The sequence below is a fragment of the Lepisosteus platostomus genome, chromosome 4 (genome assembly GCF_059453375.1).
Source record: "Lepisosteus platostomus isolate fLepPlt1 chromosome 4, fLepPlt1.hap1, whole genome shotgun sequence".
NCBI lineage: Eukaryota > Metazoa > Chordata > Actinopteri > Semionotiformes > Lepisosteidae > Lepisosteus > Lepisosteus platostomus.
Window position 1 is genome coordinate 6677183 of NC_142614.1, and position 13948 is coordinate 6691130.

The window sequence follows — 13948 nt, forward strand, 5'->3', positions numbered from 1 at the left end:
ACAATGAGAACAGCAACAAAGATAAGAGATAAAATTGGCACAAAGAGATAGCACAAAGACACAGATGTGTTGAAAATGTAATAGAAGATGCAAAGGGACAGACATCAAGCAAACAAAAGCCTTTCTAAAGAATCTGTCTGAGTCTGGATCTGAAGGCACTGAGGGACGATGACGCTCTGATATCCTTGGGGATAGAATTCGGGGGCTTTGGGGCGCAGCAGGAGAAGGCCCTGTCACCCCCAGAGTGTAGAGGAGCTTGGAGGACGGGAGACTGGAGTGAGACAAGCGCAGGTTGCGAGGAGGGCAGTAGGGAGATAGTAAGCCATGCAGAGCCTTGTAGGTGAGCAGGAGGAGTTTGGAGTCGACAGGGAACCTGACAGGGAGCCAGTGCAAGGACTCCAGGACAGCAGTAGTGTGATCACTTGCGCATGACCTGGTCAGGATTCTGCCTGCTGGAGTTTGTTCAGAGTGGATTCAGGGGCTTGGATACCTCCTGCATGACAGGCAAGAGTCACAGCTGAGGGTCCTGTGCAGAGCATTCTGCCCAGGGACTGATACACATTTTATTATGCCAGCAGCCAGCAGCCATATCACCCTGCAACTCACAACTGGCAACCCCCTGAAGCTCAGCAGGTGTGAGGCTGGTCAGCACCTGGATGTGAGACCTCCTGGGAAACACTAAGGTTGCTGCTGGAAGAGGTGTTAGTGGGACCAGCAGGGGGCACTCACCCTGCGGTCCATGTGGGTTCTAATGCCCCAGTATAGTGAGGGGGACACTATACTGAAAACAGGCACCGTCCTTTGGATGAAACGTAAAACCGAGGTCCTAACTCTCTGTGGTCATTAAAAATCCCAGGGTGTTTCTTGAAAAGAGTAGGGGTATAACCCCGGCGTCCTGGCCAAATTTCCCATTGGCCCTTGCCAATCATGGCCTCCTAATAATCCCCATCTCTGAACTGGCTTCATTACTCTGCTCTCCTCCCACTGAGAGCTGGTGTGTGGTGAGCGTTCTGGCGCACTATGTCTGCCGTCGCATCATCCAGGTGGATGCTGCAGATTGTTGGTGGTGGAGGGGAGTTCTCATTACCTGTAAAGCGCTTTGAGTGGAGTGTCCAGAAAAGCGCTATATAAGTATAAGCTATTATTATTATTATTATTATTATTATTATTACAGAGATACGCACACATCCTGTTAGAGATTAAAGTGGGACAGGCACACAGCTCCCTGTCCCAGACTGCCCATCTGCAGAGAAGCAATCCTGTAGATGATTAATCCAGGAGGCAGAGTGAAAAGGCAATCTGATTCTGATTGAAGTGGAGCGGGGGAGGGGGGCAGAGCCAGTAATCTGTGTCAGCCTGTGTGTATCACTAGTAATCTGGGGACAAAGTTTAAGAAAGATAGGAGCGACTCCTCACGAGCAGATGATGTATGTAACCTTTTAATAGAGAAAGTAGTATCTTTCCAATCTTAAAGTCCTCAGTTCCCCAGAAGGTTTTTTCTTCCTATGTGGTGTTTCATTTCAGTGCAATCGAGAGAGTAGGGGATGTGGCAGCGTAAGGAGAGACAGCTCTGGAATCTGGTTTTGAAAATCCCGATTTAAGATCTTGAATTATTTTCCAATTTTCGGTTTTATGTATTTCATCTTTCTGAAGACTGCTTGTGTCACGCAGGGAGAGAGAATCTCTGCCGCTGCAGGATTGGTTGGGAAGAGTTGTCCCAGTTGCGTGCAGATTTACGGATTGTTGTTATCCCACATATGCGTACACGCACTCACACACACACGCACACGCCGGGAAACTTCGCTCTCCATCCCCAGTCCTGCGCCTCTCTCTCCCTCTCGCTCACTGATGGAGTCAGAGCACTAACATGAGCATCGCCGGGATACACAGGGGATTCCTCAAGAAATACGGTAGGAAAGGCTCAGCTTCTTCTGCCTTCCTGTAGAAATGCTTTGACATTTCAGAATTGGGGGTCTGAGGGGAGAATCCATGCCGTCAGAGGTGCTAGTGTGTGATTAGTGCAAAGTGTGCTGCTGACCACACAGGCTGGTTATCCTGTGTGCTGGTTGTTCAGTGTATATAGGGGTTGTAGTCTTGTCACAACAGGGGCTACAGTCCCAGGACAGCGGAACAGTTTTATGTCATCCTGTGACCTCTGGACTGCAGTGTAATAATATGATACAGCCCAGACTGACCAGTGATCTCTGGACTGTAGGGTTACAATATGACACAGACTGGACCAGTGATCTCTGGACTGTAGGGCTACAATATGACACAGACTGGACCAGTGATCTCTGGACTGTAGGGTTACAATATGACACAGACTGGACCAGTGATCTCTGGACTGTAGGGCTACAATAGGACACAGACTGGACCAGTGATCTCTGGACTGTAGGGTTACAATATGACACAGACTGGACCAGTGATCTCTGGACTGTAGGGTTACAGTATGACACAGACTGGACCAGTGACCTCTGGACTGTAGGGCTACAATAGGACACAGACTGGACCAGTGATCTCTGGACTGTAGGGTTACAGTATGACACAGACTGGACCAGTGATCTCTTGTCTGTAGGGCTACAATAGGACACAGACTGGACCAGTGATCCCTGGACTGTAGGGCTACAATAGGACACAGACTGGACCAGTGATCTCTGGACTGTAGGGCTACAATAGGACACAGACTGGACCAGTGACCTCTGGACTGTAGGGTTACAGTATGACACAGACTAGACCAGTGATCTCTGGACTGTAGGGTTACAATATGACACAGACTGGACCAGTGATCTCTGGACTGTGGGGTTACAGTATGACACAGACTGGACCAGTGACCTCTGGACTGTAGGGCTACAATAGGACACAGACTGGACCAGTGATCTCTGGACTGTAGGGTTACAGTATGACACAGACTGGACCAGTGACCTCTGGACTGTAGGGTTACAGTATGACACAGACTGGACCAGTGACCTCTGGACTGTAGGTTTACAATATGACACAGACTGGACCAGTGATCTCTGGACTGTAGGGTTACAATATGACACAGACTGGACCAGTGATCTCTGGACTATAGGGTTACAATATGACACAGACTGGACCAGTGACCTCTGGACTGTAGGGCTACAATAGGACACAGACTGGACCAGTGATCTCTGGACTGTAGGGTTACAGTATGACACAGACTGGACCAGTGATCTCTGGACTGTAGGGTTACAATAGGACACAGACTGGACCAGTGACCTCTGGACTGTAGGGTTACAATATGACACAGCCAAGACTTAAAGCAGTGCTGTATGTCCATTGATACACAGTAAGCCTCCAGCTTATGCTCCAAGTAAGGATCTTTACTATTTGACCAATTCTGTACTCTGCAGCACCAAAATAACCACTGTATTATGAAGCCCTTTTTAAAAATGTACTTGTCCCAGACTGTGCCGCAGCTAATATTCATTTGGTTCATTCTAATGTTGTACAGGGAATAATAATAATAATAATGGAATTATTCAGTATATTCAGGATGTCTGCAACAGATCATTAAAATTAGCGAAGACAAGGCCGTTCCAAATTCCAGCTGCCACAACATGTCCTTAACAGAACCCTGGGTCCCATCAGGCTCCCACGCTGATGAGCAATTTCTGCCAGGCCAGGCCAGTTCAGTCATGTGCCGCAGCAAATGGGTATTGTGCTGTGCTGTGCTGACCCACAGTAAGCAGGTGGAGTATTGTAAATGGGTGCTGTGCTGTAATGCTCTCTGTTGTAGTGTAATAGGTTATTATATTTATATAAATTTAAATCAGTGCTAAAAGAAAACCTTCTTCACACCAGATATTGTGAGTGGTTCTTATTACCAACTTTGAAACAATATTCTGTACTGGACATGCAGGGAGAGATCAAGATCATATTGTTTTAAAAGACAGACATTCAATACTAAAATTATTAAAATTATAAAATGGTGTCCCTCAGTATCAGTGCCTTATGGGAAAAACAGAAGTTTGTCTTTATGGTGTTTTCCATTAATTAAAACTGAAACCTTGTTGAAGGTCCACCTACAATGAAGGCTGTAGGGATGTTTATGAAGTAGTCCTTTTCATGAAGAAATCTCCTTTTAAATTGTATTTCTTTTAAAAAAGCATTTGTTCTACATCATTGTTAATAGTAACATTATTAATTTGTAGCCTGGTCTCATCAGATCTCAGAAGCTGAATAAGGTTGAGCCTGGTCAGTGCTGGAATGCAAGACTTCTAAGGAAAACAAGATTGCTGGTTAATGGTGTTAGTGGACCAGTAGGGGGTGCTCTTCCCCCAGGAGCAGAATTTCCAAATTAAAACCTCCCTGTGATGACAGTGCTCACTGCTGTAAGAGGCAATATTTTTTCTGTGGTACTTTTAGAAGAGGTCTTGATTATTTGGTCATTAAAGATCTCGTGACACTGCTTGAAAGACTAGAGGTGTTAACCCCAGTGTTCCAGCTAAAGTCATCTTCAGGCTTGTACAGTCTGCCCACCATAAAGAAGTCTTGCTGAAAAGTGATGAAACTATGATTTCTCCTCCTGATCGGCTGTGTAGTGGAGCTGCTGGTGCAGGAAATCTGCCCTGTGTCACCCATGTAGTGTACAGAATGGATCTTCTCTATGGAAAGCACTTTGGGATCCTATGGGATGAGGAGCATTATAGAAACACAAGGGATCATTATTGTTATTATAGTACTCAGCTGAGATGCTTCCTGAAACTGAGAGTATGTAGGGCTTGGTCAGTGTTGTTTTGTACTCCATACAGTACATTTACATTCTATCTGAGTGAGCCCTCTGTTCTCTGTTGATTGGGTGAACCTTAGAGAGAGTGGGAGAGCAGGTGTTTACACCTCCATTCTATAACCATGAGATTTCCAGGTTTTGAGACGCTGAGATTCTGAAGTGTTCTGTATTGAAAGGTGGAGTTAATGCTCATATGAAACAAAGGGGTGGGTATTCTGTCCAGAGAGGAGCCTGGGCATGAGCCTCATGCAATCCCACATCCTATCATAATGCTAGACATGTGCTAAACTTTGGTGACTAAGCAAGCTTCATCACAAAGGGGTTTAGTAGAGACAGAGACAAAATCAGGTTAAGCCTCACTTTTTCCACCCCATGACTCTCTTCTATTATCTAAGTGCTAGAATGAATTCTGGGAAGGCAGCAATGCGATGGCGTTGGTTGCTCGTATGCAGTGCCTCTTGGGAATTTTTTCTTCTGTTACTGTACATCAGTATAGATGATGATTGTGTTTATTGTTGGACTCATTCCAGAACCCTTTCACTGGTTTTTGACTGCTTGTTCTGGGATATTTCTGCCCGTGTAACCCTGTGCACAAATGTCCTGAATTAGACATGCCCTCTGCCAAGCCCTTCTCTTCTTTGGCCTCCCGATCTTCACAAGCTCCTGCCTGGGCCCTAACCCTCAGGTGATCCAATCTCTTAAAGCTAACCCTAACCTTCACCCCCAGACCAACCATCACCGTAACCCTGACCTTAGTCCCAACCCCAATGCAATCTGTGTATTAATAACCTGCCCGCCTCTTTTCTCCCTCTTCTCCCTTTCTTCCTCCTCTGTCCCTCTCTTTCTGCACCTTCTCGGACTCCTTCTTGCTCTCCCTCTCCTTGCTCCTCCCCATTTCTTTCCCACTTCTCCTTCTCTTTCTCCACACGCCCAACTCCTAGGTGGGTTCCTGTTCAAGCAGTGGAAGGAGCGGTTTCTTTTCCTCACAGTAGATGGCAGCCTGCTGGTCTGCCGGGATGAGGATTCTCCTCCTGACCTGGTGGTGGCGCTGCATGGGGGTTGTGAGGCCATCGTGGAGGGCAAAGAGATCCTGGACCTGCCCCGGTTGCCAGCTGGGGGCCAGAGAGACTGCTGTCTGGCGCTCCTCCTGCCAGAAGACAAGTATCTCCTGCTGCTGGCTGCCAGTCCGCAGGAATGCAGGTCTGCACATGCAATTAAGGGATTCGTGCCTAATTAAGTCATTTATACAGATTTATACAGCACCATTTAGTCAGGAACCAGCATCACGACACTAAACAGAAGTTCACAAGTTATTATTGTAACCATGGAAAGAACCTCCTTCAGACCATCATGCTTGTTGGGTTGCTAGTAGTTCAGTTTGTCAAGAATCCTATAAGGGTTTCTTCAAAGATCCCAGGGAGCCAGATTCAGTCCGAATGACTGACTGAGGCTCAGGAAAAACGCATCAGCAGTGTAGCTGAGGAATGCAAACAGAATGATATAGTCATAGTAAAGCAGGACACAAGCCTGAGGTGGTCCTGGGAGGTCCCTGAACAGAACAGCAAAACTGTTTTATGGGCTTGGTGAAACAAGTGGCAAACATACAGCAGAACTCTAAAGGCTGTCTTAAAGAAAGAATACCCGTCCTCACAATCGCACAATACACACAGTAGAGACAATTGCACATATACACATGTACTGTACACATATGTGGACAAAACAGGCACAACTGTACTACTGCAAGCACACACCAGAAACAACTCCACACAGCTGCACACACACCACACCAGTATTGCTAGGGTTACCTGAAGGATGACCTCGTGCTTGTCTCCCCACAGCCAGTGGTTGAACATCCTGCGCAAGGTGAAGGAGGTGAGTTCCCACATTACACCTCAGCCCTCCCAGGCCCACTTTTTCCCTCCTCGGGACAGCACATCAGTCCAACTATTTGTGAATTAAAGCACTCACTCTTTAGTTACATCAATTATATGACTGGTTTATCGGTATATTGTTAGGAGAGCTATTTCAGTAGACATGTTTGTGAATGAAAGTACTGTATTAACTTATTTATAAGCTCTATTGATTTATCCATAATCCCCCTTTTGAATATCTAAGTAGGTGGCTAGATCACTATAATCCCCTTTTATTCCCCTTTTATTGTTGAGATACTGTGCTAGAGTGACATTCTGCATGATTGTCAGTATATTATTGTGACAGAGTTTGCATTACAGTGACATTGTGACAGTGTCTTCATTATTGTGACCATTATTTTTATAACCAAATTCTTGTGACGTATTGTGACACTGCATTATTACGACACCGATATTGTAAGAGCATCTACATAATTGTGACACTGTAATATTGTAACATTATATTGCCATAACAAGATATTGTAACAGTTTGTTTTCGTCACCAATACATACACACTGTCACACCTGACTGTACTGTAGACACTGCTAAACCCACAGCTGTCCCTCTCCTCTCACACTCCCCCTGAATTCACCAACACACACAAACCATCACACCTGACTGGACTGTAGACACTGCTAGACTCACAGCAGTCTCTCTCCTCTCACACTCCCCCTGAATTCACCAACACACACACCGTCACCTGACTGGACTATAGACACTGCTAGAGCCACTGCTGTCCCTCTCCTCTCACACTCACCCTGAATTCACCAGCACATACACCATCACACCTGACTGGACTGTAGACACTGCTAGACTCACAGCTGTCCCTCTCCTCTCACACTCCCCCTGAATTCACCAGCACACACACCATCACACCTGACTGGACTGTAGACACTGCTAGACTCACAGCTGTCCCTCTCCTCTCACACTCTGCATTATTGTGAGCCAATAAGAACAGTCACAAATGAGAGAAGGCCATTTGTGCCTGTCTAGCTCTTTTGGCAGTTAGTGGCCAATGGATTCATGAATCTCATCCAGTCATGTCTTGAAAGAAGCCAGAGAATTGGTTTCAACAACATGCCTGGGTAGCTCGTCCCACACTCCTACTGTACATCCCTTTGGGAAAAGAAGTGCCTCCCGTTATCAGTTTTAAATACACTTGTAATAGTTTCCCCTTGTGTTCCCTGGTCCGTGTTTCACTGTTCTTTCTAAAGATGTCCCCTGGGTTGACTTTGCATACTGTAATAATTCTAAATATAATTGTTATATTATTCAATCAGAATCTTATATTTTTCAATATATTCACTGTCTGATATTTGAACACTATAGGACAGTGGCATCTGTGTGTAGTATTGTCTGCCCCTCTAACCTCCCCCCCTGTCCCCTGCTACGACCCTGTCCCCGACAGTGTTAGCCTGAGGTGGAGTGGTGTCGGTGTTGTTCGTGTTGTGCGCGTTGAGAGGGGACCTGCACTAAGCCTGACTGTGTTACTCTGCCACTCAGAGCACGTCCTCCCCCCGTTCTCCTCTGTACTCCTGCAAGCGCCACATGACTTCACCCCCGCAGCTGAGCGACAGGGGAGCCCTCGGCCAGGCCGCCTCCCAGAAGGAGCAGGGTAAGGCTCGCTGACGCCCCCGCTCCACACGGCCCCCTGCAAGGGTCTCGGACCGCTTTGCTCTTTCTGTCTCACTGTCTAGTTCTTTCTGTCTAACAGGCAGGGCCTTGCATGTTTATGGTGTCCTTTCTTTGGATCAGTTTTTCCAAATTGAACAAGGTACATTGGAACAACAACAAGATATGTTAGGAACAATGCAAGATGTTACACAGGGTTGTGGTGTCTCAAGAGCACGAGGCTGCAATGAGTTCTAGGAATGCAATTTATTTAGCTCTTGCCATTTCACAGTTGTGAAGGGCACTTGTTTCTGTTTCAAAGGTCAAGGTTATCTATGGCCTGCTGAGCTCTAATAATGGTGATATAGCTGTCTGTGGAAGCTAACTTTGACTTCATATATGCAAAAAGTGGAATGAGATCAATTCTCATAATTCATATCTGTCTTTCTGTCCATCTGTCTATGGACAGTATTTCTTCTTTTTATGAAACTTTCATTAGTTCCTTTTTTGGTTTGTCCCCCCCTTTATCTGTCCACCACCACCCTTCCTCTCTCCCTCCTCCCTCTCCCTCCTAGGCTCTGTCTCTCCTCGTGCTGTGAGTGGAGGGACCTCTCCCCGCTCGGCCAGGTGTCTGCGTCACGGCTCAGGCGTCGAGTCCCGGCGCGCCGTGCGCGCGGTCTGCCTCCTCATGGGGGGGGCAGCTGCTTCCTCTGCACTGGGGTACCTGGGATCCTGTAACCCCCCCGCCACCACGGCCGCAGGCCATACCCCTGAAATCCAGCCACCTGCTGAATTGAGGGAGCTGGGGTACCACCCTGCCGTACTCTCACCCGACCCTGAGGCATCACACTTCACCACCTTTGAGTTTGAGGGCGACCAGGACTTTGATGCCTTCGACTGCGGGGGGTTTGCATTCTAAAGGTGCTCGATGTGTTCACTTGCAAGTAAGGGTCCATTTGTCATTGAAAAACCATGTATTCTGACAGGCTATTCTAAGTAAATTAAAGATAGTCTGAATACAGTAACTGACTATTTTGGATAGCTGTATTCTAAACTGGTACTGCATATTGTGTTAAAATTATTTGAATGCCTCGGGCAATATCCAGAATAACAATATTATGATGATGTAATGCCTGGTGCAGTTCTCGTAGCTGGGGTATAACTGAAAAAACCCTGTATTTTTTTACATTTTGTCAGTCCACATTGTACAAGCTTAACTTTAAAATCATTGGAATGGCCAAATGCAGCTTGGAATTGACAAATGCAAAGGCAAAGCCTTAAAATATTGGACAGAGAATGACTTTGTTCTCCCTGGACATGATTGTCCTGCTGATAATTTAAAAAAAAAGGAAAGACAGGGTTGTTAGTGACCAAATGGATTACCCTTTTTTTGGGTGTTGCTATGGTTTCTATGTACCTGTATGGAATGTTTCTGTGAGTTCTGGGAGTGATTGCTGTGCAAGTTACTCACTGCTGAACTCCAATAAAGCCCTCAACAGCTCTTAAAAAGCAAATGACATGTTAAGGCTGAATACATCTTGAACAGCTGTTATTACATTCCTGTATTCCTGTGATCAAATGTATTCAAAATTTCAACCAGGTAGATTTCTAATACTTTGTAGTTCAGAATATATTCTGCAAAGAAAACATAGTGACACTGTACACAACCATTCCCTAAATATCTCCAACACTCATTTGAAAATGGGATATTATTATTATTATTAACCCTTTCTCCATTTCAATGTGTTTCTGTCACATTCTGTCAGGGAATGTGGGAGTCTGTATCTGTTTTATTTAATTTGCTGTCCATTCTGATACTCGACATACTGTTTTTTGTACCGGTACATTTTGATATTCTGTCCTTTTGACACTCTTTTACTATCTACCCCCTCTAATTTCTCCCTCTAGCCCTTTGTACTGTCCTCGCATCTCCCCTTCCTCCCTGTATTCCCCTCTCATCTTCTCTCTCCAGCTCTTGAAATTAAACCCCTGCATACATTTATTCTCTCTTCTCCTCCCCCTTATCTCCCTCATTCGCTCACACCTCAGCTTCTCCCCCATCTCTCTCAGTGCTTCTGTATCCTTATCTCTCTCATTGTGCTCTGTACACACAGGAATAAAGACATCAGGCACAGTGTCTCAGTGTCTGCAGAGTCATCTCTGTGCCATCGCTTGAATCAATACATCTTGTCTGGCTGCTGTGGGAAAGTCAATGTGTGACAAGTGATGGCGGTGCAGTATGGATTGGAGTCTGGGGTGTCACTGTGAACTGTCATGGTGCATTTTTGAAGATGTTGATCAACGAGTCGAGTGTCAGTGTGTCTGTTGGCCAATGAGCTGTGTGTCAGTGTCTGTGTTGTTGTGGGGTCATTAGCTATGTGTCTGTGTGTGCTGGTCAGTCAGCCCTGTGTCAGTGTGTGTGCTGGTCAGTCAGCTGTGTGTCAGTGTGTTTGCTGGTCAGTCAGTTGTGTGTCTGTGTGTGCTGGTCAGTCAGCCCTGTGTCAGTGTGTGTGCTGGTCAGTCAGCTGTGTGTCAGTGTGTTTGCTGGTCAGTCAGTTGTGTGTCTTTGTGTGCTGGTCAGTCAGCCCTGTGTCAGTGTGTGTGCTGGTCAGTCTGTTGTGTGTCAGTGTGTGTGCTGGTCAGTCTGCTGTGTGTCAGTGTGTGTGCTGGTCAGTTAGCTGTGTGTCAGTGTGTGTGCTGGTCAGTCAGCTGTATGTCTGTGTGCTGGTCAGTCTGCTGTGTGTTGGTGTGTATGCTGGTCTGTCAGATGTGTGTCTGTGTGTGCTGGTCAGTCAGCTGTGTGTCAGTGTGTGTGCTGGTCAGTTAGCTGTGTGTTGGTGTGTGTGCTGGTCAGTCAGCTGTGTGTCAGTGTGTGTGCTGGTTTGTCAGTTTGTGTTAGCGTGCATGCAGCTGGGCTGTTAAATCCAGATGTTGCTGTGCTGTAATCCCAAGAGATTATCACTGCAACAGCAGTTTGGCAGCAGACTTAACTCCTCACTCACCAAACATACTGTATTATACAAAACAGCTACAGCTACAGTATATCTGAAATATTTGTATAGTCACACCATTATATATCAATATTAAAAAAGTGTGTAGCCAGGGCTACTTTTTTATTTTATGGTGTGTTCCATTGGAGAGCTCTCACAGCTCTTTCATTCCTAGTGAGGGGGTGATAATTAACCATGATACCATCTTTACCATGTTCAAAACAGTAGAGAAAAAATATAACCTCTCGGTTGCCTCTATGTATACTACAACTACGGTGTGCTGAATACGCAGTTCTGTAACTGTGGCAAGTACAGGCACTACTGTATGAAGGTACTGTGCATAGATACTAATACACATTTTGGTAAGGATAGACAATCATATATCAGAGGTATATTTAGAGATATACTGCTGCTATAAAATCATGTACATGCAGAATAGAGACACTTATGTACAAGTATCACAGAACAATAGTGTACCTTATAAACACATACTGGTATGCAGTATTGAGGTGTATTCCACAAGCACACACACTCACATTGTCTTACATAACCAAATGAACAGGATCAGGATTGTAATGTCTGATAAGTTACATGCTGGCACAGTGGTCATGTTAAGAGGGCTGTGGAGTCAAGCCAGACGCCCACAAAGGACTTTCCAATGGCTTGATCCGTTCAGCTTTTACACACACATACACACGAGGTGCTAAATAGCAGTTCGGCAGCTGTGGCAGGATAGCGCAGGAAAGGGACGTAATTACAGCTGGCCTGCCACTAGAGGGCGCATAGCCTCTAATCTTTCTGAAGTGCTGCAGTGGGAATGAATTATGTCATTTATAGTTAATAACATCACATCACTTTATTAACCCATTACAATTTCTTGCATTAGGAATTTGTCTTTTCGCATGACCCAGCTTGCTCTCCATGAGACACACAGACAGGGAGGGAAGCTGGGGGTCAGAGCGCAGGGTCAGCCATTGTACAGCGCCCCTGGAGCAGCTGGGGTTAAGGGCCTTGCTCAGGGGCCCAACGGAGTAGGATTCCTCTGCCGGCTGTGGGATTTGAACCCGCAACCTTCCAGCCACAGGCGCAGATCCTGAGCCACAGAGCCACCACTCCGCCCCAGTTGGTGAAGGGCTTAGAGTTCACATCCTCACATGGGAGCAGTTAAGCATGGTTTGGAATCTGAGTGCCGATCTTGCTTGTACAGATGGAAAAGAACTAGAGTCAAGCCGGCTGGAGTTCTCTCAGCCGTTGTGCTGCTGCGCTTGCAGACCCTGGAGACAGCCCTGCTTGACGGCCTGGTCTGTCGCCGCAGCTTGCAGCCGGCACTGGAGTTGCATGTCACTGAAGACTGAGGGAAAGGTCCTGCTCATCACATCGGGCTGATGAGACTGGGCGATGTTCCTGCTCTAAATGAGGTCTGATGGTCTAAAACCTAAAAGTGGGTATTTGGACAAATCACTTCTTCTGGCAGGGTGACTCAGGCAATCTGCTTGCATAAAACACAGCTGACAGCTGTGGAACGGTCTTGGAGGCACTCCTACCTCCTAATTTAAAACACTTGTATTCCAACCACTGTCTCTGTATGCCCCCCTTACTGTACAGATGAAAGTTTTCGAAAGAGAGGAGGCAAGTCAGCACGTGATCTCATCCAGCTGTTTCTTGAAAGACAACAAGCTATTGGTATAAACGTAGCATAAAGAAGTGATTCCTGTTTTCAGTTTGAAATGCTCTTTCCTCTACTTTGCGTTTCACTGGTCATTCAGAAGAAATCCTGTGGGGTTGATTTGAGGATTCTGACTGCTTGAATCAGGGACCCCAGTGGTCTTCTGTCCTAGAAGAAGAAAGTTCAGTTCCTTCAGCCTCTCACTAGGAGACTGCCTCAAGCTCCAGTTGCTCTTCCCTGAACCGATTCCAGACTTGTGGTGACTAAGAATGAACACTATTCTAAAGGAGACGTTACCAGTGCATTATACAGTTATAGCATCTCTTCACTTATATTCACACTTAACTATACTCCAGCCTGTAGTACACATCTTCTAGACAAAAATGGCAAACGTACACAAACATACCCAGGCAAAAGTGCATTTTTTTACTTAGCCTATCATCCATCACACAAGACCATTTCACAAGTGTTCTTGCTTGTGGTCTTGCCCTTTGGGCAGGACCCGTGTTATTACAGTCTGCACATAGCAGAATCTGCCATGCATCCTCCTGCTCAGCTCAGGCACCCTTCTCTAGTTTTTCAGGCGAACACTGGGGTGATGCCAGTACTTGCCTTCCCCACAGGGACCGGGCAGTGGTACGAGATTCCCTGGAACAACCCCTTCATCCAGAGAGCCAAGCCCTCCAGCCAGCCTCCTCTGGGGACTCAGGCCAAGGGCTGCTTTTTCTGCCTGTGCGTCTGGCATCGTCAAGATGGACGCTCACAAGCTGCAGAAGGGGCACAGTTTGCGACTGGACCTCCTCCAGCTGCTCCTGCAGGCTGCCAGCCGTGAGGGTCAGCTGCTGGGCCTCGGCCGCGGCCTCATGGGCCTGGCAGCTAGGGCACCTGCAGAGCCACAGCGTCCTGGCCACACAAACTCGGTTGCTGTTTCAGTCAGATTTCTGAAGCTGGCCCCAGTCCTGTACTCACCCCAGGAGGCTCTCCTCTGAGAATAGGGGAAACCTGTCCCACGCTCTGTGT

The 13948-nt window shown here is 46.6% G+C and overlaps 1 protein-coding gene across 1 annotated transcript; it reads left to right on the forward strand.

Annotated features, from left to right (window-relative positions):
• Window positions 1–1346: 1346 nt before the first annotated feature.
• LOC148672278 (uncharacterized) lies at window positions 1347–10407 on the forward strand. The gene is made up of 5 exons (XM_088627892.1): window positions 1347–1910; window positions 5692–5950; window positions 6589–6622; window positions 8165–8276; window positions 8848–10407. The coding sequence occupies exons 1-5, from the start codon at window positions 1868–1870 to the stop codon at window positions 9189–9191; spliced, it is 792 nt and encodes a 263-aa protein (XP_088484018.1). The 5' UTR covers window positions 1347–1867; the 3' UTR covers window positions 9192–10407.
• The last annotated feature ends 3541 nt before the right edge of the window (window positions 10408–13948 follow it).

What these genes read in the sequence shown, in the direction of transcription:
- LOC148672278 (XM_088627892.1), top strand. Translation starts at nt 1,868, where the DNA reads ATGAGCATCGCCGGGATACACAGGGGATTCCTCAAGAAATACG. An exon ending in GGGATTCCTCAAGAAATACG is followed by an intron (nt 1,911 to 5,691) that starts GTAGGAAAGGCT and finishes CCCAACTCCTAG; the next exon opens with GTGGGTTCCTGTTCAAGCAG. An exon ending in GCCAGTCCGCAGGAATGCAG is followed by an intron (nt 5,951 to 6,588) that starts GTCTGCACATGC and finishes GTCTCCCCACAG; the next exon opens with CCAGTGGTTGAACATCCTGC.